The sequence below is a fragment of the Eurypyga helias genome, unplaced genomic scaffold, assembly GCF_000690775.1.
Source record: "Eurypyga helias isolate BGI_N326 unplaced genomic scaffold, ASM69077v1 scaffold1054, whole genome shotgun sequence".
Lineage (NCBI taxonomy): Eukaryota > Metazoa > Chordata > Aves > Eurypygiformes > Eurypygidae > Eurypyga > Eurypyga helias.
Genome location: NW_010245523.1, coordinates 24747 through 50330, shown reverse-complemented (window position 1 = coordinate 50330; position 25584 = coordinate 24747). Strand labels below are relative to the sequence as shown.

The 25584-nt window shown below is 45.1% G+C and overlaps 1 protein-coding gene across 1 annotated transcript in view; it reads right to left on the bottom strand.

Annotated features, from left to right (window-relative positions):
* Positions 1 to 3015: 3015 nt before the first annotated feature.
* Positions 3016 to 25584, bottom strand: part of BEND7 (BEN domain containing 7) — a gene marked incomplete at its 5' end in the record, with an annotated part of 43608 nt that continues 21039 nt past the window's right edge. Inside the window, 4 exons of the mRNA XM_010150096.1 lie at positions 3016 to 3442; positions 8180 to 8230; positions 16905 to 17024; positions 21792 to 22017. Of these exons, the coding sequence (XP_010148398.1) occupies positions 3381 to 3442; positions 8180 to 8230; positions 16905 to 17024; positions 21792 to 22017 (459 nt within the window). The remainder of the gene's footprint in view (positions 3443 to 8179; positions 8231 to 16904; positions 17025 to 21791; positions 22018 to 25584) is intronic.

Sequence of the window (25584 nt, the reverse complement as noted above, 5' to 3'; positions counted from 1 at the left end):
TGAAGCCCACGGAGCTCAGCAAGGCCAAGCGCAAGGTCCTGCACCTGGGTCGGGGCAATCCCCAGTATCAGTACAGGCTGGGTGGAGAATGGATAGAGAACAGAACCTGAGGAGAAGGACTTGGGGTGCATGAAAAGCTGAACATGAGCCGGCAGTGTGCGCTGGCAGCCCAGAAAGCCAACCGTATCCTGGGCTGTATCCAGAGAAGTGTGGCCAGCAGGTCGAGGGAGGGGATTCTGCCCCTGTACTCTGCTCTGGTGAGACCCCACCTGGAGTGCTGCATCCAGCTGTGGAGCCCTCAATATCAGAAGGATATAGACCGGTTGGAGTGAGTCCAGAGGAGGCCACGAAGATGCTCCGAGGGCTGGAGCACCTCTGCTATGGGGACAGGCTGAGAGAGTTGGGCTTGTTCAGCCTGGAGAAGAGAAGGCTCCGGGGAGACCTTATAGCACCTTCCAGTACCTGCAGGGGCTACAAGGAAGCTGGGGGGGTCTTTTTACAAGGGCCTGTAGTGACAGGACAAGGGGTAACAGGTTTAAATTGAAAGCAGGGAGGGTTAGATTGGATATCAGGAAGAAGTTCTTCCCGGAGTGGGTGGGGAGGCACTGGAACAGGTTGCCCAGAGAAGCTGTGGATGCCCCATCCCTGGAAGTGTTCAAGGCCAGGCTGGATGAGGCTTGGAGCAACCTGGTCTAGTGGAAGGTGTCCCTGCCCATGGCAGGGGGGTTGGAACTGGATGATCATTAAGGGCCCTTCCAACCCAAACCACTCTGTGATCTATGTTCAGCTGCTCTTCCCACATTCCTCAACCGAGGGGGACTCACTGACTCACTGTGCTGGGTTTGGTTAAATCACAACACTCACGCCCCATCACACGGATGCCAGGCGTGCAGCAGGCTTCAGCCAATCCGTGCAGCCACCACAGTTTAAAAAGGAAACTCTCGCTAGACTTTTTACCAACGATTTATCCCTAGTGCTCCTTCTATGAAGCAGAAAAGGTGTGGCGAGCTGCTCAATCACTCCACTGGCTCCTTGTAATTGACTGAAGATTACCAGGAACGTGTTTTTGCGGGATATATTTTCTAAGGCTAAACAACATTTGATGAGGGTGTGATAATCAATTACTAAGCATATATCTTTGCAGCTACTCCAAATTAGGAGTATTGGATTGTCCTTCTTATGTGTTGTTTCCATAGAAGCAGAGCTTAACCTTTTAAGTGCAGATTATAAAGGCACCTAATTCAATTAAAATTAGACTTGAAGCATATCAGCACTTAATGCTCGAGAGTTATTACGCCATCAGATATAGACGTCGTTGTGACTGGCAGGTGGCTGGGTTTCCATCTGAGCCAGCTGGAAAAAAGAGTCTAGTGGTGGTAACTTTTAGGGTTTTCCTACATATTTCAAGATGTAGTCCAGGAATTGCTAGGTCATTCCTCTGAAACGCCGGAATCCAGCACAGAACACAGGAATGCTCATGGAATTAAAGTAATTTATTGTAGGTTTTCTTTTCTGGACTGACAAAGAGGGTTTCCCAGAGATCGATCACACGACACAATGTTATACACCATTTCACAACTAGTCCCTTGTTGCTTTATTAAGAACATCGTTATTTAAAAATATCTAAATATTTACATATTAATAAAACATATATACAGAAGATTGAGACATTTTTACCTAAATATGGAATGATTTTTTTTTCTTCTTCTCTCTAATAAACCCTATAAAAAGATTTCTGAAGAAAGTCTGAACAGTAGTCACGGTAAGTAAACACAAAACGCAATCATCCAAATTTACAAAACGCTGATTCCGTTGCTGAAGGGTTACGATACGGACACGACGGACCGGTGCCCCCTGCCCGACGCAGGCAACTCCGAGCCACGAAGGAAGGAAACGACTCGACTTTTAAGGTTTGCAGTGCACATTCGATCTATTCCACAGTTTCAGAGAGAACGCGGCCGTTCCCAAAAGTCCCCGGCGGGTGGGTTGGGGAAGGGCCGGGAGCCTGGTTTCTCGGGTGCCCGGTTTCTCGGGTGCCCAGAGAACAAACCGCTCCCCGTTGGTTTCGGCCTTATTTGTGGGCGTTGAAGTGATGTCTGAGAAAACAGGCTTTAAGATTGTTAAAAAAAGAGAGAGTTAAGTACTTTGAAAACCATCCCACTCTGTAATAGCACTTCTGTCGGCACACTCAAAGGCCAAACAGTTTCCAAAGGAAAACAGATGTACCTAAATTACAGGGAAAGGAAAGACAAGGGGAAAGGCTCCAGCAAGCTCCCCTCCACCTGCAGGAAACACGCCCCAACCACCTGGTGATCGAGGGATGTTGCACGTTAAGACCTTCTAGACTTTTCCCCCGACATTCTTAAAGTGAATTCAGTGCGGATGAAAGGTGCAGAAGCGAAGGTTTGCACGGAGGGCCACGTACGGTTTGCCCTCAGCCCTGACCTGAAAGGCCCGACCCGTTCAACGTCTCAGAGGGTGGTGCTGTTTCTTGATGGATTCACTTATCCCAACTGCTGAGGTCCCAGCAGAGTGCCACTCAAAAGGTGACTTCTTTTTTACTTAAATAGGTGAATACTGTCACCAGAGGGTTGAAAAAACACCATGTGCAGACCCTCTTCCTGGAAATCAGCAAACTGATATACCCCAGGGCAAGCTGGGGGGGAAAAGCGAGGGGAGAACGACCACCTCCAGCAATCTGCGCTACGACGACACTCGAGAGCCATCCCACTAGGACCACATAGGGGAAACTGTTGGAGGAACAGCTTCTCCTTCCTATAATTAGGGAACGGGGCATTGCTGGGAGGAATCCTGCTTTATTTCCTGCTAAATCCAGCGAGGACTTTTTAATCACAGCTGGGCGCGATGGGTCAGGCCGCAGCAAAGGAAAAGTGGGTCTGCAGAAGCAAAGAGCTTCGCCGCGTCAAATGCCCATCGAGGCCCCTGGGGTTTGTGACGGAGAGAGGTGTCACCCCGGTCCCCGGGGGACGGAAGGAGTCGCCCCACTGTGTGCATCCACCTCAGTGTGGCTGAAGCTGAAACACGGCTGGCAAGCACACAGTCACGTGGAAAAACACAATCGTGGAGGAAAAACAAAGGCAAGAGAATGTCTTCAGAGTGGATATCCCGCTAATTAAATAATGCGTTGGCTACGGAGGGAAATCATCTTTAATTAAGATGAAGAACAGTGAAGCAAACTGGTGGTTTTGTTATTTGAGGTTACATGGAAAATACATGGAACAACACAAAGTCGAAGGGCAAACGGTGTGGATGTCCACGTCGCGCGGTCCGCTGAAGCTCCCGTGCTGATCCTGTGGGAACGTTATTCAGAGGAGAGGATGTTGCTATCCCGCTAGGAACACTGACGCAGGATGTGAAACTCAAGCTGAAAAATCTGGGTTTGCATCTATCAGGTGATCTGTTGGGGTGTTGAAAAGGTTACCTGAAGGAAGAAAGAGTTTCGAGAAATCTTTAAAAAAATATAAAACTTTAAGAAATCAATAATTTGCAAAAAAAAAATTACGTATTTTAAAATGATGGAAATTACGTCTTTGAGTTCTAACTTTAAAATCTATGATGGGGCTGAACTGCTGGTGTGCACGCAGGCAGTGGCTGCTGAATTCCACGTAGAGCAGAGCTCAAGCGGTTAAAGAAAAACAAATGAACTGGGTTTTTTTTTGGGGGGGTTTGCCAGGGGAGTTTTTCACACGACATACAGCGCACCCCACTTCAGATGTAAGGCGCTGCGTTAGGCTTCAGCACAAACCGCGCCATGATGCTCGCCCCTTTGAAGTTACAGTTCTGAAGAAGTGAAAAAAAGCACCACATGAATTTTAAACCTAGAGTACGTACTTTGGGATCTTCTTTGGAAAGAAAAAACCCCACCACTCCACAGCAGTCTAAATGCATATGGAAGAATATATATATAAATATAAAAGCACACGGTATGATTATATCCTGTCTTCTTTAAAGCACTTTAAGAATGTGCTTTTTCTGAACAGAACAATGGAAGACGGACAGAAGAATTACGACGAGCACGCGAAGAACACAGGGCAAACAGGAGACAGACATCAATCAGCCCGAGAGGCAAATACAACCCACTGAAAAGGGAAGACTCATACAATCATGCACTGAAAGGATAAAGATTTATTTTACAATAAAGGATTTATAGTTAAGTTTTCAAAAAGGGGTTTTATTTTTTTTTTAAGTTTCATTTTCTTGATATTGTATTTCAAGAGAAAAGGAGACAACCTATACAGAATTGGATCGTTGCTGTTTTCTTATCATCTGTTTCTTTACCCAGAGATCGCTCTCATCTTTTCACAAAGCTGTATCACCCCTGGACCCGAGGATTGGGATGTTAGTGTTTCGCCTTCTTTTAGGGATATCAAAATTCTTTCTTATCTTGAAATTAACCCCAGTGTGGAGAAACTCTACAAACTCTCAGCACTGCTGTGGTCCAAAGCATGGGTGTAAGGAGGGCTCTCTCACGGCCCTGGGCTGCGTGTATCTTTCAAATCCGATTTTCACGATGAGGATTCAAGAAAAGGGTGTTGCAGCTGGCTTACATTTGTTTCCACATTCAGAACTTATGGGTTATGCCTTCCTTTTCGTTTTTTTTTGTTTTTGAAACACAAAATCCAGATGCTTCATGTAAATGGCACACCAAAATAAGACGAGCCTTTTGGCAATACCAACTTATACAGAAAGACCCTAAAAGTTGCCACATCTTCATCCTGATGAAGACCTATCTCACACCTCCCAGGCTCCTGTATCACTGAGAAACTAATCAGTCTTCTCTCTCAGTTCACGATAATTAGCCGTGGTGCTGTCTGATCTGTCTCAGCTCAGGTCTGGGCAGCCTTCTGCTTCTGGTAGGTGCAAAAGCTGGAAGTGTGGAAGACCTGTGCTTTGATACCATTTGTTAGAGGCGATCCTTCTGGTATTTTCTTGAGCTGTATCTGTCAACGTACCCAAGTCCCCAGGAAGTTTACCTGCCATAGTTCTTCCAAGCTACTTTAAACACCCTTCAATCAACAGCTTTTAAAGCAAAGGCCTTCTTAGAGTTGAGGGTGATTTTAAAATGGGAGCATAATTTCTGCTCAGAAGTGCTCAAATATAATTGGGCAAAAATGCCTTCTTTAGTTTTATGAGGATGTACCGGCTCCATTTTTTACAAGGCTTTTGAGTTCCAAGAGAGGTTTTGAAAACAAAACACCTCCTGCTCTCCTCCAAGTCCAGGACTTCACTAATTGTGGGCACAGAGGGAGCAGGTTCAAGCCCGGCTGTAGGCACCTATACCACCCGGCCCTGCACCAGAGAGACACCCCAAACACGACCTTCGCTGATCTGCCCTCGCTGGAAGCAGCCTCTTCCCACCAATGCTGAAGATGGCGGACTGGGGTGTCTCACGTTCGGTGTCAGCCACATGCCGTGATCTGACAACGCACAGCTGGAGGCACCTCGGCATCGCTACTCCACATACACCCCGACCTCGTTCATAACGTCACCGGGGTCACAGCAGGGTGGGCTGAGCAGGGAAGGCAGACTAAAGCATCTGAGCTTTCCTTATTCTGTGAAACCAACACTTGACGTCGATGCAGATCATTCACTCTGGGTGCTTTTGCTTCATAAGTTTGTTCAATTCCTGAGGACCGAGAGAGCAGCCACCTGATGTCTGTCAGAGAGAGCTTCTGTATCCCACCTTTTCTCCCCATCCAGTCTTCTGCAAGACTCTCTCTCAAGCAATCCAGTTCAGTCTGGTTTTATTCTACCAACACACCAGGTTAACCACTGATCACAGAATATTTTAGGTTGGAAAAGACCCTTAAGATCATCAAGTCCGACCCTTAACCCAGCACTGCCAAGCCCACTGCTACACCACATCCCTAAGCACCACATCCACACGTCTCTTAAATTTCCCCTGGGATGGCGACTCCACCCCTTCCCTGGGCAGCCCGTTCCAACGCCTGACAGCCCTTTCAGTGAAGAAATCTTTCCCAATATACAATCTAAACCTCCCCTGGGGCAACTTGCGGCCATGATTTATCAGATATTAGCTGCCATCTGCAACCAAGGCCCATTGCACCAGGCACGTTATAAACACACACTCAAACTCTTCCCCAAAGATTTTTTGAGCTAAACAGAGAAGACAGCTGAATAAATCGCACAAAGGCTCTCTTTAAAGAACCTGTCAGTAACACCCCTTTATAAAACCAGCTGTACTAAGACAGGGAAAGACCTCTGTAGAAGGTACATTCCACCTCTTGTGCTAAACTCCTTGATAGAAAGCATCTGTATTCTGGCTCTCTGTCATAATTACTGTCATTATACTGTCTGTATATCACTTTAAATCATTTGCTTCCAAGAACAGTATGATATTGCACGGATACGTAGTATAGAGAGGCACTTGCACACATATAATAACGGGTGTGAGTCAAATGCTTGGCTTGCAGCCTGTGAGCATCACCTCCCCCTCCGATGCAAACTGCAGCGCGGATTATTTAGGCGCCCTTCCACAGATAGTACGCGGAGGTATGCGTCGCAAAGGCAACATTCCAGCTCAAAACCTGCATGCATGGATGCTCGGAGGTGTACAAGGAAGCAGACTGCAGTGGGAGTCTCCTTCTCTACCACAACCATCTCAGCAGGCTCATCTCCATCAGTGACGTGCAACGCAAGTAGTAACTACAGAAACTGCGCTCAAAGCAAAACGCAGCCATCCCGTAATTTCGCTCCTTAATATAATTACCAGAGCAATGAAAAGATAACACTAGGCTGCATTAACACCCTTTATGAGGGTCCTCTTGCAATGGAATTGCTTCCCTCCCCGATAAAAGAAACGAACAGGATGTCACTTGGAAGAGACCTTTCCAACCAGAGCTTCCTGCATCCATTGTCACAACCGTACTCCGCAGGACTCAGCGGCTGGCCAAGAAAGCAGCACGGCGGCTCACAGTCAGCGTGCGCTCCCAGCCCCCACTGGGTCCATGCCAGAACTAGACTATAGCTGCTTGTCCTCCCAACTGCTTCGCTGGTCCTATTCCTTAGTAACTGCACGTGCTCCGACAGCGGGATTTCAACCGACAGTGCTCCACAGCTGGCAGCTGCTACTCCAGCACGCAGCAGCGGTGTGTGAAAGCTCCTTCTCCAGCCCTTATGCAAGAGAGATTAGGAAGCCCTTACACAGGGGACAGACGCTGCCACGGTACTAGTACTCCCCTGTCCACCCCGTAGCCTCCAGGTACCGTGCCACGCACTCAGCAACCCCCTCTCAGCCCTATCCCATTCACAGCAATAGCATCGCTGATCTCCAACCACCCTTTGTTGTTACACCTTAGAAATAGGATAAAAACGCACCATAATACACGTCCCTATTTGTCTGCTTAAGGTCTTCCCTCCTTTTAATCTGGCTTTGGGAATAACAGGCAGCGTCTTGGCGAAATTACAGGGAAGACTCTGTAACGTAGGGAAGTTACCATCTCCCCATACTCTGGCCCCACTGGATTTTCAGGGGACGGCAGCTCAGTTCCTAACACCAGGGCACCTATTGATGACTCCGAATGAGAGGGTGATCCAAATTTCAGCCTCAGCCTGTCTGTATTTCAACACCCCATGCAACAGCATGCAAAAATCACATTTCCTAGTCCACACAGCTGCACAGCTAAGCTGCTGTTTAGCAACTGTCAGGCTTTTCAGGCAGGGTGGCTGCACTTGAAGAGAAAGTAAACCAACACTTAACTAGCATATAAATATCTCTGCAATCCTTCTGTGAACTCAAGATATTATTGCTAATGCCTTGGACAACTGAAGAGATGCTACGATACAAATTATCGTGTTTGTCCCTCCCAAGAAGTCCATCCAGAATTAAAAAAAAACTCCCAGAAATACCAGGGATGAGCGCAAGCCCCTGTCTGGTGTAAGAAGGGTAACTCACTGGCCTTATTAGCTTAGCTGCTACCATGAACCTTGAGGGTTTATGAATATGAAATAGAGGGGGAAATTGTAAGATCCTGACGCATTTTGTTTTTTAATGCAGGCTATTCAAAACTTAAGATAGCTGGGTCCTGGGTGCAATTACCTGACTGTATATGGCACGCCAGGGTTATTGAAAACTGCTTCTGTGCCATAAATAAACAAATACGCATTGGAAGCTGATAAAAATTGTAATGCATTTTACCTGTTTGTAGCAGAGAAATGTCCGGCTTCTCATCACAGTCAGTTGCCTCTGCTGATTACAAATATAAACAAGAAATCTCATTACTTTTACCGGATACGGGAATGCGATTAAAAAGCTACTGTAGAGTGATTTCGCATTTTCTATCTACTTTCCTCAGCTGCAATTTGCTATTGCTCTGTTAAAAACTCAGTGCTTGGAGGAAAAGGTCATATAATAAAAATGTGAACTTGGAAGAGGGAGTTGGGTATTAGGAAGCAGTCGTGCCAGCAATGGGATGGCACTTGCTCTTTTTAAGGTTCCAGGATATCCAGATGATAAAAGGAGTGGTGATCGTTTGATAAAATCATGGAAGCAAAGTCCTGGAGGAAGAGCCTCTCAGCCTGTTACTCCACCCTCCAACAGCTGCCATCATCCGACGCCTACAGGGAAAGGGCGCACACCCCTGTTTCTGCACCCAAACTCCCCGTGACCACAGGCAAACTCGTTTTTGCGGGGACAGATTTACTAGGGCAAAACGTTTTAACGATGTGGGTGGGCAGCGTCATTAAAAAAAGCACGTCACCCCTCAGGTACGCAGGCAATTACGGTGTATGTATACACACGTGCTTTCAACCCACGGCTTATGCAAGATCATTTAACTTCATTTAGCCCAGGGTGAAGGAAGGCTAAAAGCCTAATTTGTTCATCCCGTACTTGCCACAGGCCAAGGGTATGCGTAAAGATAGCTAATTTGGCTCAGCAGATGTGCAGCGACTTGTCAGACTGTAGTACCCTGGAGTGTGCATGTGAATCCCAAGGAAGTTATAGGTGTGTGACAGGAAATCGGTGCCTAACCTACACAAGCCCTGATGCTGAGCAACTCAGTTCAGCTCCCACTTGAGACTAAACTGTCTTGGTCATCTTTATCGTGGCTCTGTACACGAGGACACCGAGTTGTTGCCTCTGTGAGGGTATCTTAAGAAGAACTAACCCAGCTGCTGATCTACATTAGTTTCCTTCCTTCCAGCAACCCCTGGCTATCCCACCCACGGACCAAAAGGCTGCTCTCTCCCACATGGATGGATGTCAGTTTTGTTTTTAGCTCTATGGTCTCTACTCAGTTCTTCAGAATTACCTGAACTAAAGAAAACAGACACAAACTAAAAACCCTGGTAGTCAGCAGCCTTCTTCCCACAGAAGCTTTAAATGGAGAGCCCTGACAACTACACGGCATGGACCGGCAAGTTACTCTGACTGTGCCTTGAATGGATACCTTTTCCCACTTTCTGTGAGAAGGTGGCACACTGGGCTGAAACAAATTAAGTGTTTTTGTACAGCTTACTGCAAAAATCTTACGTTTTGGAAGGAACAGGGGGCTTAACAAATGAGAAGAGGTTACCTAGGCTGGTTTGAATCACAGGGATGGAAGGACTGGACGCACAAAGGAGGAGACAGCACGGTGAAACGAACAGTTGAGAAACAGCCAACAGGATAGACAGGGCTTAAAACATCAGGAGTGACAGTCTGAGGCCAACTTCCACCTATGTTACGAAGAACTGCCTGCACCAGGTGATTCTGCGGCACAGCCACTCAGCCTGCGGGCGACAAAGCTGTAACTGGCCCCTGGGGTTGGAGGGACCCAAGCTATGAAACGAGAGAAGCTAGATCTGAGTACTGGCACTGGTCTGGAAAGTCTGGCCTCTCTCAACACCCAGGTGGGTGACAAGTGGGCTGTCCACTCAAGTGACAGGTTTTCTGGAAAGCTCAGCAGTGACTCTTAAAGAGATGCAGTTACCTGCCTAACTGCTCTTCTCACACCGGGGTACAACTGAACCCAGAGGAAGGCAGTAATGCAGAGAGAAACAAATGGCAGCTAGGAATTACCTCGCTTTCAGAAGATAAAGACTTGAACATCCAGCTGTGCTGCTAACAAAGTTAGCTGGTCACTGTAATTTGGCACAAGACTGATAGATTAGGTCCAGCTCCCCACCACTTGTTCCAGTCATAGAATCATAGAATCATGGAATGGTTTGGGGTGGAAGGGACCTTAAAGCCCATCCAGTTCCACCCCCCCTGCCATGGGCAGGGACACCTTCCACTAGACCAGGTTGCTCCAAGCCTCATCCAGCCTGGCCTTGAACACTTCCAGGGATGGGGCATCCACAGTTTCTCTGGGCAACCTGTTCCAGTGCCTCCCCACCCTCTCTGTGAAGAATTTTTTCCTGATATCTAATCTAAACCTCCCCCCTTTCAATTTAAACCCATTACCCCTTGTCCTGTCACTACAGGCCCTTGTAAAAAGTCCCCCCCAGCTTCCTTGTAGCCCCTTCAGGTACGGGAAGGTGCAATAAGGTCTCCTCGGAGCCTTCTCTTCTCCAGGCTGAACAAGCCCAACTCTCTCAGCCTGTCCCCATAGCAGAGGGGCTCCAGCCCTCGGAGCATCTTTGTGGCCTTCTCTGGACTCGCTCCAACTGGTCTAGTCCAACTCACCCCAGTCCCATTCCTCATGCCACCACAAACGTTTATATGGTCATCAAGATCAAATCTAGTTAAAAACTGACAACACTGCCACATGAATGCTTATGCCAGCGCCAGAAAGGGAGTGGGAGCACAGCAGATGCCCGGGGAGCCTACTCACTTTTCTCAGTCTGAAGTTGGTTTATGAAACTGGAGGTGTAACCGCAGCTCCAGGTGAAATATGCCACAAGGGGATGACAAACAGCTCGACCTGCTAACATAGACCTAAACCACTAGCTCCTCACATGTCATTCCATGCAGAAAAGAAGGTTTGCCTTCAACAACCACACCCAGAGGCTGCCAGCCAAACTTTACTTGTCTTGAGCCAGCTTGCAAGACAAGGCAAGCAGGAGTAGATCCTACTGTGAGAACTCAGCACCTATTCTGTCCTTTGCTTCGACAGAGCTCAGTAGCTCTTGCACAACAATCTTGGTAGTCATTTCCTTAGGTTATTTCCCCCCATCCCCAAAAAAGACTGCTTAGCTTCTGATGTAGAAGAAGCTAAGAAGCTTCTGTCTGTGAAGAGTGTGTCTGCTGGTTTGCTCTTTGGACAGATGTAGGTGTATGCCCAGGGCTGGGAAGATGAAGGCAGCAGTTACTCATTTAAATATGGCCATCTTTATCTAAGATCCTGGCCACAAAAGCACTGTACCGCATCCTGGACCTGCATCCTACATCCTTTCTGGCCCCGTGTGTATTGCTGAGCAAAAAATCAACCTGCTCTCTTGCAACACGTAGATGTTGTAACAAAAACATAAACCAGGCAAATTGGAAGGATGCAGGGAAATAGCAAAAAAACTCTGATACGAAACAATGGAAGCAGCAGTTTGAACAAGGACATGGGAAAAAAGGCGAATTTCCAAGAAAAAGCTAAGCATTCTTCTTCGCTCCCACTATTTTACATCGCAACAAGGTAATGTTAACTTTAAACAACAGTTCAAGGATGAAGCATCACGGCATGTAATTTATTCACATTAATCCTGCCTGAAAAAATTCAGCACGTTTTCTACCACCGCTGTATTTTCCGTTATGGAGCAGGGCAATCAAAAACTTCCAGGTTACACACAAGGTAATCACTTTGCGTGAACAGCTCTCACCCCGCGTCCTTCGGGAGTGTTACTCATATGTATCAGCTTTCCTGTCTAGGCAGGGGACAGCCGCTGCAGAATAATGGCGTATAGGCTCTTCAAAACATAAAAAGGGAGGAAGAACTTACTGTGAGAGATGGGTGGCCCCTGACCTACTGCTTATTACTGGATGGAGAGTTTAGTAATCAAAAGGCTTGGATGCTACGCCTGGCGCAGAGGTGACAGGAGCAGCGAGTCAGTTCCTTCTGATTGTACTCCTTTTAAGATCTCCGTGCTAATGGTCGACTGTCTCCCTCTCTGCTGCCACTGGCAAGGCCACCGGCCACCTACCTATATTCTCTTTTGCAGGGTGAAAAGACCAAGCAGCGGGAAACCCGCCCTGAATTACAAGGCAATTTGCATTGTAACTCATGCTGCTTGAAGAGAGGAAACCTACGCACGTGCCTTTTCCTTTGACTTCTTCCCTTCCAGGGCCACTTTGCATCCCATCAGCCATAAAGGGTTCAGCCTCTCTGCTGGGAGAAGACAGATCTGGCACTACGAAGCTGTGGCCCAGTATGCTGTGCTGTTGGCTTGAAATGGGACCAGTAGTCAAGGCTGAAGAATATTACCATACTCTTTAATTTTAATTATAACATCTGTTTGTAACATTAACCTCACAGTCTCTTCTCTCCTCTGTGACAGCCAACGTGTGAAATTTTGAAAAGACTGAACAAGGCAAATAAAAATTTAATGGCACTGACAGCTTTATTCTCAGATCTAACAAATAAAAAAAAACCCTACCCAAGTCTCAGATCTCAGGCAATAATCTAAAAGAACTAAGCAAAAGCTAAACCAAAATAAATCAAGTAAAAAAAAATATTTCCAGCTACGAAAAATATTGTCACTGATTCAGAACTTAAATGAATTTTTATTTGGCTTAGGATAACAACCCTTCAAAATCTACACAAGGGAACTATTTTCTAGAAAGCAGAATTTTTAAGTGTTTTTTTGATTAGCTTTTCAAGTAGGGAGCTTTTCCGTCCCTAATTCTAGGAGATGAGCCAAACATGATAAATAATATTGAAGCTGGGCAGCCTCTATGATCCAGTGATCATGATTTCATTTAATTTGGAAACACTCAGGAAAGTACGCCCTACAGAACGAGGTACGAAAAGCAGATCCACCCCACTCATTTGCTAGAATTCTCTGAAATTATTAATACCACTGAAAGCTAGAGCAGGATTTATGCTACCAGACTGAAATAATGTTTCACAGGATAAAGCGGGGAGGGCTGCTTGTGAATGCTGTGTCTTACTGCCTGGTTTGAAACAAAACAAACATCAGGGGATGTACTAAGTGGCTCAGGGGAAGGCAAGCAGGATGGAAAGCCTGTCCCTCCTCTCTTAAATACTTCTGCTGTTAAAATTTAGCCCATCTCAGTGGTGACTAAAAAGTTGTCTTGTGGCTTCTGTAAAATACATGGATCATCCTAAGCTTTTTCCATATAAAGCCTGCGCATTGCAACAAACCAGAAACTGCTGTAGATAAACCAGTGCGATCAGGCAGCACGAGACACCTTGGCTCAGAAAGTCTTGGGTGAATTTAGCTTTGGGCACCTTCATCTATACCCACCAACTCAGCCGGCATGCAAGTGGAGACAAAACTAAAAGAGAATGAGCTGGGAATACGGACATTTGCTCAGAATGGCTCCGCCTCTGTTCCACCAGCAACACGTGGACTGGAAGAGCTCAAGAGCTCAGCTGGAAGAGTGATCAGTCCCACATCTCAGTGGCTGCTATTCCCGTAGTGTTCAGATTCTTAAAAGCGAAGAGGTTTTTTTTCCTGTTGTCCCAGCAACATGGAGTTCTGGGACACCTTCACAGAATCACGGAATGGTTTGGGTTGGAAGGGACCTTAAAGATCATTCAGTTCCAACCCCCCTGCCGTGGGCAGGGACCCCTTCCACTAGACCAGGTTGCTCCAAGCCTCATCCAGCCTGGCCTTGAACACTTCCAGGGATGGGGCATCCACAGCTTCTCTGGGCAACCTGTCCCAGTGCCTCAACACCCTTTCTGTGAAGTACTTCTTCCTGATATCTAATCTAAACCTCCCCACTTTCAATTTAAACCCGTTACCCCTTGTCCTGTCACTACAGGCCCTTGTAAAAAGTCCCCTCCAGCTTCCTTGTAGCCCCTTCAGGTACTGGAAGGTGCTATAAGGTCTCCCCGGAGCCTTCTCCAGGCTGAGCAGGCCCAATTCTCTCAGCCTTTCTTCACCTTCTCCCCACAGCAGAAAAACCTCTCTCCATGCCTGCTCTCCTCTCCTGTTTTGTTACACACGGCTGTAACAATTTTGGTACGGATTCACAATGAATAGTTAAAACACGCACTGTTCCCATACAAGCAGTTTTATATGAGGATAAATCTGCTGAGGGCTGAGAGACTGTGCCCAGCAAGCTTCGCAACATCCTTCCCCCAGTCTTACGGACCTCCCCAGCCACCACTGGAAACAAAATCTGGGACTGGATGGCACCTGATCAGCTCTATGTCCCTCCTATCAGAAGCTCATGGTTGTACTGCACAAGTACTGACAAATCTTATTTGAACAAGATGAAGATGTTACTGCAAGCAGCTGTCTGCCTCTGCTCCTCTGCAGCTATCTGCTGCTTTGCTGCCAGAAAGGCTGTGGAAACTCCTTGTTTGCTCCAGTACAAGGTCAGGCTGGGTTAGCTTCAGCCACCAGTGGAGCTGGAGGTGGATGGTAAGGTGCAGATGGCCACAGCGGTGTGTTCCATCAGCCCTGCTAGATCAAAAAGAGCACATCTGCCTGTGGCCTCGTAAGAGAGAAGCCAGTGCGGTTCAGGGAATGGTCAGTAAACTAAAACTCACCAAAAGCAGCCTTTCTAGCAATCCAGTTACGTTTTTATTCCAGTGAATAAACCTGAAGGGCTGCTAGGTATATTGCTGCTCAATACCCTTCCACATAAGGAGTAAGGAGTTACTTTCCCTCTGCAGGCAGACCAGGATTGGAGCCTATCTTATTCAATAGAATCATAGAATCACAGAACAGTTTGGGTTGGAAGGGACCTTAAAGATCATCCAGTTCCAACCCCCCTGCCATGGGCAGGGACACCTTCCACTAGACCAGGTTGCTCAAAGCCTCATCCAGCCTGGCCTTGAAGACATCCAGGGATGGGGCATCCACAACATCTCTGGGCAACGTGTTCCAGTGCCTCACCACCCTCTCTGTGAAGAATTTCTTCCTGGTATCTAATCTAAACCTCCCTGATCTCAATTTATACCCATTACCCCTTGTCCTATTCACTCACACTCTACTCAGCTTCACTTATTTTCCTTCACAGCCTTGCTAGCTTAGAGCCAATATCCTCTGCTTAGATTCTCCCACCCTGAGAAGGGACCAGAGACGGAGGTGGTCCCACGTGGAAGTCAAATCCTGAACATCGTCATTTTAATTAATACCCTGCAGAGGCACGAAGAAAAGCAAATAAAAAAGGATGAAGGAAAATAAAAATAAACCCAGAATTAGATCAATCATCTTTCCCGAGGGATCTTCCATAGCCAGCCCAAGGACCGTCTGCTCCCCACATCCTGTACTGCACTCTTCACCTCATCGAAGCCTGGCATCCCACTTCCACCCTCCTGTCCAGAGACGGGACAGGCAGCCTTGGAAGGGGCAGAAGGCAGTCCTGTTGTACAACACCAGTAATCTGACACTGTCTTTAACCAGATTATGTTGTATCCCTCCCTCCTCCTTCCCCCAACAGGCACAAGAAACCCTTTTTAAGGCTAGTACTGGTTTGCTTCTCTCAAGGAAGCTTATGCTACCGAATAATCTGCACTTCCTTCGTTCCCGTGTTATTTCTGTCTCTGGGTGTTTCTCATTTTCTTCAGTCTTACGCTTTTCCCTCCTGGAATTAATAACATTGCGGAGAATGATTTCAGATGCCAGTGTGTGTGTTTCAGAGATATGGCTCTGGACAGAAAACAGTCTCTCTGAGACTGGGAGCCGGAGAGGGCATTTCCTGTGGTCTCACTGAACCCCCATAGCCACGGGGACCACCAGCAACCCCTGCAGAGCCATCAGGTTTCCCATCCCCATCAACCCGCAGATGCTAACAGGCACTGAATTGTGGTGATGGGCGGAAGGGAAGAGGGAAAAAGTCACGCAGCTAAACACAGTAAGAGTGAAGGACTGTGTTTAAGGAGGTTGGCACAAGTGATGTGCCTCAGGCAACGGTGTCAGATGCTCCAAGGGAGAGATGGACGAGCAATACGACCACAAGAGAGCCTTAAGAAAACACGAGGATGAGGGAGAGAAAGTGAAGTCTTGCATGAAGAAAGCCCCTTGTAGGATAGGAGGCATGAAGACAAGAAGGAGACTAGTTAAGGTTTATAAAGTAATTACAGGTCTCTTAATCAGTGACACTGCTTTTCCCACGAACCAGGGATTTCAAGACTGCACCTTGCTGTTTGCTGCCGGAGCCGAGAGCTCACCAGCTGCACGCTGTCGGGGCGAAAGCCGAGTGCCCACCCCAAGCACGCAGGTTAGCCCAGCCCAAGTTGAGCAGCTTTGCTGCAAACCTCAACTCGCATTACCTGTTACCCACAGGTACTGCACAACCTCGCTGGCACAATCAGGGTGGGTGGGTTTTTTTGCTACAGAGATGCTGATTCTTTCACAAGGAATGTGAAAGAACTCATCTATCCTTCCGGACACATATAGTTTAGAGGGAAAGGTCATGTGAGTGATGTCTTAACAGTACAGTGAGTGGCTTGTCAGACCAAATAACACAGAATTTAGAAATATCTACTTGCAACCCTGGGTGGATCAGCTAGTTTAGGACTCAGAGTTCAACAAAGAGTGGGAAGAAGAGTTTGGGTGCTAATGGAAAGGGGTTGGAGACAACATTTGGGAAAAACTCAACGTTAACTTGGCTGCAAAGACAGCTCCTAAACTTGCTGCCATACCAAACATAAGGAAACCCTGTACTTGACACAGAAACCTGCTAAAATCTTAGAGGACTGATTTTCATTGAGTGAACATGTACAGCTCTACAGTCAAAAACTCTTCTGCGGATACAAAAGCTCTAAACTTTTAATCTTGAACTCACAAGTTGTTCCTTGCATTTTTATACATACCTGAGCCTCTTTTTAATCGTCTTCTTGCCAGTTTAATTTGATCCTGAAGAATCTGGACCCAGTCCCTAGGACCGGGAAGTTTATCCACGTGGTTAGCAGTGCAGTATTTTTCTGTAAAGACTGAAATAAAAAGATACCATCTTTTTGAAATGTGCCACCAGAAGGGAGAAAAGGAGACTGGAGAGGATTATAAATGAAATATACCCAATTATCCACTTATCAAAAATCATTTAAATGGCCAAATCTAGGATTGTGAGAACAGAGCCCAACTCAGTGTTTCACAAGTTTATCATTCAGAAGTCATTTGTGTGTATAAATATCACAGTAATACCACAGTTACTACTTACAAAAGCCTATCCCAGAGAAACAGTCTACACCTGACAACTTCCATTCATGAATGTCACACGAAACCATCACAGAATATTAGTACTGTGCCTTGAACTGAGTCTCCAGATGTGTCAGGCAGGTATAAATGCTGCCTTCTCTACGGTACAAGTAGAGAGCTGCAGATCTGGTCATTTGGTGGCCTCTTGTTCAGGTTTCTAAGGCTGCAGGCAAACTGATGAAAGACAGAAGTCCAAATCTCTACGGTTCTTATACCGCCAAACCAGATGGAATAGAATTTTTATAAAGTTACTAAAAAAATAAACCATTCTTGAGAAAAAAAAAAGAGAAGTATCCTACAGGCCCATTTTACATTCCGTAAAAATCGTACATACAGGGTCGACATTATCTTTAACTCCCTTTTTACAGCAAACCTAGCAGTGTTATACCACACTACAGAACTATAAATGGAGTGAAACTGATGGAATTGCACACAACTGAGAGATGTGCAAAATACTAAACCAGAGTGGAAACAGAAAAAATACTACTCCTGTTAGTGTTGCCATTGTAATCTTGGTCAGAGGTCTCAGAGCCCAGTGTCTGATATGACTGGCAAACAAGGGAAGAAATCTAGTCCCAGCTCAATGAATCTGTAATCCTTGAGAATAAATGTCACACGAATGGGATGGGGAAGCGTGCAACAAAAAAATGACAATTTCAGTATTTTTATGCACAAGCTTTTGAAACAGTAAGTTTAAAGGGACCAAAAGTAATCACACCCTTCAAACTCTTTCCATGCTAACAACTTGACAAAACCACTGCATGAAAGACATGAGCAATCCTTTCCTCTGTAATCTGATCAGCACGGATGTCAGAGCAGCTCTGAGGGCTGCCCAGAGAAGCCAACACAGTCCCGCACATTGCCAGTGTCCAGTTTGCAACAATGCTGAGGGTAGAAATAATCTTTCCCTTCTGAATCCATACAGAACCTGACACAATGGGAACCTGATCAATCACTTAAGACTCCTGCTTACTTCAAACACTCAAGTGCAGTTCCTGCTTGTGACCAGGGATGGGGGATAATCTGTGACACCAGGCTGTACTCAGGTCATCCACTGAAGGAGCCCACGGTGGGAAGCAGGAATACTGCCCGCAGTTGCCTGCACAGGAAGCAGAGTCCAGCAGCCTTGGAGAGCCAATATGTTAACTTGCTTCTCTTCTCTTAACCTGCATGCTCTCTTGAATGAAAGTCAAAATAGGTTTGATTGCTCAATGTGTGGTTAGGGAAACACCAACATGGGCAAAAAAGAATGGGAATGTAATAGGAAGGAGGCAGAAGAAATGGGACCCCCCCTTTCTAGTCCACCTGAGCTGTGTTGTGCTAACAACCCTCTATATTATAGAACCACAGAATGGTTTGTGTTGGAAGGGACCTTAAAGATCATCCAGTTCCAACCCCCCTGCCATGGGCAGGGACACCTTCCACTAGACCAGGTTGCTCCAAGCCTCATCCAGCCTGGCCTTGGACCCTTCCAGGGATGGGGCATCCACAGCTTCTCGGGGCAACCTGTTCCAGTGCCTCACCCCCCTCTCCGGGAAGAACTTCTTCCTGATATCCAATCTAACCCTCCCCATTTTCAATTTAAACCCATTACCCCCTGTCCTGTCACTACAGACCCTTGGGAAAAGTCCACCCCAGCTTCCTTGTAGCCCCTTCAGGTACTGGAAGGTGCTATAAGGTCTCCCCGGAGCCTTCTCTTCTCCAGGCTGAACAAGCCCAACTCTCTCAGCCTGTCCCCATAGCAGAGGGGCTCCAGCCCTTGGAGCATCTTCGTGGCCTCCTCTGGACTCGCTCCAACCAGTCTATATCCTTCTGATGTTGAGGGCTCCACAGCTGGATGCAGCACTCCAGGTGGGGTCTCAGGAGAGCAGAGTAGAGGGGGAGAATCCCCTCCCTCGACCTGCTGGCCACACTTCTCTGGATACAGCCCAGGATACGGTTGGCTTTCTGGGCTGCCAGCGCACACTGCCGGCTCATGTCCAGCTTTTCATCCACCAGTAACTGTGAACACATACATCTGAACACAGTTCATGGACTTCTGCAGGGAAGGACTTCACTGCCTGGATTTCTATTCAACAACATAAAGGGAAAATAACCACTTCTGATCTCTTTTTAAATTTTTTTTCCCCCAGTTTTGAGTGCAAGATTGATGCGACTCACAAGGGAAACTGATTGCCCAGGAGAAACACTGCAACTGATTCAACAAGTGCCACTGAATACACAAAGTCAAAAGAAAGAATTCCTCCCCGGCTAATCATCCTGTTGTAGAAGCATTAAATTACTTGTAAGGATGGCAGTTAAAATGTTTTCAGACAGGAAGAGTGATTTTCAAGCAAACAGTCCTTCCTTTAAGTTCTCTGCTCGTTTTTGTGATGAATGTAGCCTTTTCTCCACTTTTGTATCTCTGTCATGGAGAAGGACTAAAAATGCCACTAAGGGGTATCTGGGCACGTGGTGGAGGAATGTCCTAACGATAATAATGCAAACAACATGATGTTGTTCTTGCGGAGGTTTCATACTGGCTCAGTTATTTTGTGGAATAAATGAAACCACAGTGTCATAGCCCAGCTCTCTGGAGGGAAAAAGGGTGCTATTGGAGCCAGGCTGAGTAATGATCCACAGGACGTCAGGCCTTGGCATCTTACTCCATCACAGCTTTTAGGGACGGACTCCCCTATCAGGGATCAGGAACTAGCATTTGGGCATTACTGTAAAGGCCAATAAAGATCACTGTTATTACAGTGGTACCTAGTAGTACCATCACAGATGAAATTTTTCTGTTGGAACCACAACTCCCCCCTTTCTTCTTCCAAACTCAAGGGAAGAGGTTAAACCAAGCCTCAGAATTTGCTCCAGTAATACGAGCTTGGCTACTGAGGAAGATTGCTGTTTTAATAGTGCTGCTGCATCTACTGGAAAACATTTCTTTTATCATAGTGCTGCTCAAATTAGAGTGTGGTTTATTTAAAAGTAATTTTGAACTACTTTTTTCTTCCATTTAACTTATTTATTAAAGCTTTTAAGGAATAATGAGATACAGATGGAGTGAATTCAACTTTGGGTTTTTGCAGATTATTGCGCTCAAGAAAAGAAGGTATAAAAAAGTGGTTTTGACTGAAACTTAATTATAACTGTAATTGTAAGAAAGTCTGCCAGAAAATCTGTAAGAGGTATTAAGACTATGACATAGGCACAACATACACTTTATCGCAGAATCGCACAGGTTGAGAGGGTCCTCTGGAGGTCTCAATTTTCCAGGCTGCTGCTCAAAGCATGGACAACTAGATCATGATGTTCTGGACTGTGACCAGTTAAGCTTTGAATATTTCCAGGGATGGAGAACCTGCAGCCCCTCTAAGCCCCTGTTCCACGGTTCGACCACCCTTATGTTGAAAAAGCTTTTCCTTCTATCACATTGGAATTTTCCATGTGTCAGATGCCTCTTGTGTCTCCACAAAGAGTCTGACTCCATCTTCTCTACACCACCCCATTAGGCAGGCGTGGACAGCAATAAGGAATCCTGAATTTTCTTCTCTCCAGTTCTCTCAGCCTCTCCTCATACATCACTTCACATACATTCTTCACCACTTACCTGCTTCAGTACCGTAAGTCTCGGTGGCCCTGCGCTGGACTTACTCCAGTATGTCAATGTCTTTCTTGCATGGGGAGAAGGAGCCAAAAGTGGACACAGTGGTGGTTGTAAAAGGTTCCCTTGCCTCCTTTTGCTGCTACTGTACTTACAGAAGCTCTTCTCATTGCCTTATGTCTCCTAGGTTAGCAATATGTACCTCAGGATGAGTCACAGCCTCTAAAATAAGCTCTGTTTTGCAACACAGCCCGTCTTTTGGTAACTTGGGTACTTCCCTTACTACGTCAGCTTTCAAAATAATAGAATCCAGTTCAGAATCTCTGACCTAACACTAGCTCTTCATATGTTGTGATCACCGAGTTTGGAGGTACACATGTTCTTCTGGAAGCTGGAAAGCGTGATGGCTAAGAAAAACCACCCAGCACAGGATCCTCACACGGACTAAGAAATCTGCTTGTGTAAGAGAAGGACCACCACAGTTCTCATGGACATCACACTCATCTCAGTACTATCTTCCTCCATCTCTCCTCAATCCAGCCACCAACTACTAGACTATTCAGAGCAGACACAGTCAGCTGTAGTGCAAGCCTCAGAATTTTGGTTGAAGAGGATCAGTTATGCTGTCATTATGTTTTCAAGACACCTTTGCATCTCTGATATCCAGGAAAAGAACTATCTTATACGAACACTGAGATTCTAACCTTAAGAGCCTGACTTCAGAAACCAGGATCATTTGCTTAAAATTAACACAAGCTGTCCCTGTAGAAGCTATTTTTAACATGTGAATGAAAGGGAATAAAAATAAGACTGCATATTTTAATAGGTCTAACACACGTCAGAAATTCTAATCCCCTTACACTCTCTGTAGCTGAGAATATGTTCTAATTACACACATGAAAAAGCAAAAACATACCTTTTATTGCACCCACAATATTTTGGTCTAGTCCTTTCCGGTTGTCATTGAGCCCTCTTTTCCTCTTGCCGTTTGGTAAAGAGTTAGCCAAAGTCTTGTCATCAAAAAATGCACAGACCAGCTTCCTAAAGAGCAGACTTCCTGAGCGAGTATAGTTCGACAATATAGAGTCCAGCTGAGACTTCGGCATGAAGACGTCAAAGCCTTCTGCAAGTTGTACTTCTGGCTACCAAAAGAATACAAATGTTTTAATTGAACGAGCATTCAAAGACATTATTTTACTTCAATCATACGTCTAGTGAGACTTTACAATCACCTAATCAAACCAGGACTCTTTTTCCCAGCTATTCGGTACCACAGCAGCCTACTTCACTGAAATCAAACCCCATCTGTGAATAAGCACCTTGAAAGGCAAATCAAATAATCATACTCATGTCTCGCCACTGTAATAGTTAACCATTACTGACATTATTTCTAGGCATATAGCTAACAAAAAGAAAAGAGCTACCTTTCAGTATTGGCTAATAATGACAAACCAGAGGATCATCTCAGAGCAATACTCCTGTGCAGTGGTTTTCGGACACTTATCTAACCACTCTGTGGACTTGTTTCACTGGCAGGGGGTGTGCACGCTGTGGGGCAGCCAGGCATTTCCAAGAAGCACAAATGCAGGGCTACCGGCCCATTCCAAGTGGTTTCCCAAGAGGGATTCCAGTGGTGATACGGCCCACAATAGTAAAGTAGATGATGAGCTTGAGGTTGCCCTTGGACCAGTGCTTGCTGATCATCCATTTCTCCCTCTTTTTCATATTCCCAAAGTGCATCCTTAGAAGAGGATGATGCTAGATAGACAGCTTGTTTCAGCACAAAAAACCTCCATGGTAAATCACAGGGATTTATGTGACTACCAGAAAGCAAGACAGAGGGGAAGAAGGGGGATCAGTATTTCACAAGAGTCTTGTCTCAAGTACATCGTGGGCCAAAGCAAACAAAGGCCTCCAGGGAAGTCCCCTTACTAAGAGTCTTTTTGCTGCCCCTATCTGTACATCTCAAAAATTACACAAACAATATTTACAGTGTTTTTTCTAGGACTACCACAGGATGCTTATGCAAGATGTCTGTATGGAATAGTTATATATCTGTGAAGACACATCATGTATGAACTAAATTTTGTAAGATATTATCTGGAAGTTGGCAAGGAGGGAAAAAAATCAGTGGTCATGATGTGAGAAGATAAGCATTACAGCCTTGCTCCTAACAACTTTCTCTTTTTTTCCCTCTGTCTGAAAATACACCCACCAGTGATGGTGTGTTTTCAAATCTGTTTACAGAGCGAGAGCAAATGCCATCACCTGCAAACGTCTTGAGTCTAGACAGAAGAAAGGGCTGCCAATCTCAGAAGGATTTGGCTGTGTAACTCTTTTCCCATGGATTTTTTTAAAAATCAATATCAAGAGAGTTCACAGCAAGCAGAATATTTTCAAAGCATATACTATCATTGGATATGCATGTGTACTGTGAGATCGAACTGACGATTACAATGCTTTGGGAAGCCAGGACAAAGGATCTTAAAATATGCAGATAGTAATTTAAAAAGAATAAAATCTAAAAAGCACATAAGTTTCTCAGCTTGTTCTGGGTGAAAAAATGTTTTTCACCTTGAAAGCTTTCAAAGTGCTGGATCCAGCAAAACAGTCAGAGCTACTCTATTTGACATTTGACAATTTTCTGATGTAGGTGGGTTTTTAATATGTTACTTCTAAACTTTCTGGTGACAGAAAAGATTTTCAAGTGTAAATAAACGTGGCCCAAGTTTACAACTTGGGAAAAGTTCTACTTCATGTTAATCAAAAAGCAGAATGCAGTCGTCATGGTGATGAAGGTATCCTGTCCTATTCTGTTACTTGGGTTTTGGGTCTTACGACAGCAATCTAAGATGACCTCGATGACACAAGACGCCTAGGGCAGACAAATCATCCTGGCTAATACAGCTGTAAAATACATTTGAAACCTCACCAGTGCCACCAGCACACAGGAGTCAATATTATTTTTGTTTGAGCTATTTTATTGTTAATACAGGAATAAATTTGTATATCAGCAAAATAATTTGAAGGCAAAACGCTGATTTATTCTTGTTTTCCTTCAGCAGCAAGCTATTCTTCCATCAAAGACAATCAGTACCTAATTGAACTTTATGATCACTTTGAATGCGATTTCTCAAAAGGAAAAGCATTTGTTAGTAGATAATGATCATGACTTAAGGAACTGGTGGGTAAACTATTAGTGTACAGTAAAATAAATAAGATCTGAATGCCAAAGGTTTTTGCTGTGCTAAAATTAACAGGCAGCGAATTAGATTTAATCCTAGACATTTTAGTGGGTTGCACTCCGTAGATTAGAAATGATCAGGTTATAAATGAAATATTGTAACAGTAAAACAACCACAAGAAAGTTTAACTATGAGTAACAGATTATTACATTCCAGAAGTAGGTTCTCTGATTCATGGGCCAGATTAGGAGCTGGTGTCACCAAGACCCTTTTTTACCTCTGTAAGGAGGAGTATTTCATCCCAGCAAATGTGAACTAATTGCACTGGTTTCAGCAGCCCCAGTTTTATACACACTAAACGGAGATTTTTCTTCAAGTTCAATAAATGTTGGCAAAATAGCAGTGGTGGCGGTCCCGGCGCATGACACAGCACACGCTACAGACAACCCGTGCAATATTCTCAAGGGAACATTCATTTATGGTGCCGCGAAAAAATGTCTTTCAGTTTTTGCAGACACTCAGACATGCTGGTCGTGGGCACACCAGAGACACTTATGAATAAACAGAAACAGATAATGCCGCCATTCATTCTGAAAGAAGTGACTTCCTTTAGCCTTCTCGAAATGTTTAAGGTCATATTTTATTTTTTGCTGTTAAATATATCTACTTTCAGAATTCAACTGTTTCCTTTCCAATGACAAAACAGAATTAATTTGTCTTGGGGTTCTGGCTCTGTAAATTTAGTCAAACAACTACTGTGTCAAGTGGGGGACAAAGCATTGGGGGGGGGTGGGGCAGATGAGGATCTGATTTATGAGCCACATGTTTTCCCTTCTTTTTTTTCTTAGGTCAAATTGGCACCTACGAAGAATTCTGTCCAGCGATGGAACACATTCATAAAGCCAAATTAAATTCCATCACAGGTACAAAACTGTTTTCAAAACAGTGTTTCAAGCTGAAAAGAATGCCACAAGCACAAAAAAATTCTAAGCACAAATTATATATTGGAGATAAATTACCAGTCCCTCCCCAAACCATTTCCTCAAACAAAATTAAGCATAATACTACAAAAGGAAAACCTCTGAAAAAGCATCAAACTAGTTACTCGGTATCACTACACTGACTCTATGGCATGAGACTGCAACCTAATTAGTGGTGTGGCTTGCATCTATATAACCGAATTATCCTGACTGCTCTTTTTCATTATTAGTTCCCACTTCCAGAAAGGTAGAACATTATCTGCTGCATTGTTTTCATTTACGCTTATTGATACTGAATTTAATTATGTTTTTCTAGCTCACAGTACTTAGGAAATTGGAAACTGCCTGCTCAAAATTAAAAATATATTAGAGAAATTAATGATCAGCTTACTCATCAGTGAACTGGTTCAGATGACATCTATTTGGTCATTAAACAAAGCCAATCAGCCACCAGATACATGACATTTCTATCAATGCATACGCACTACATGAATCAAGAAAATCAGCTTATTGCAATTTCACATGTGAAAAGTACGTATTTGTA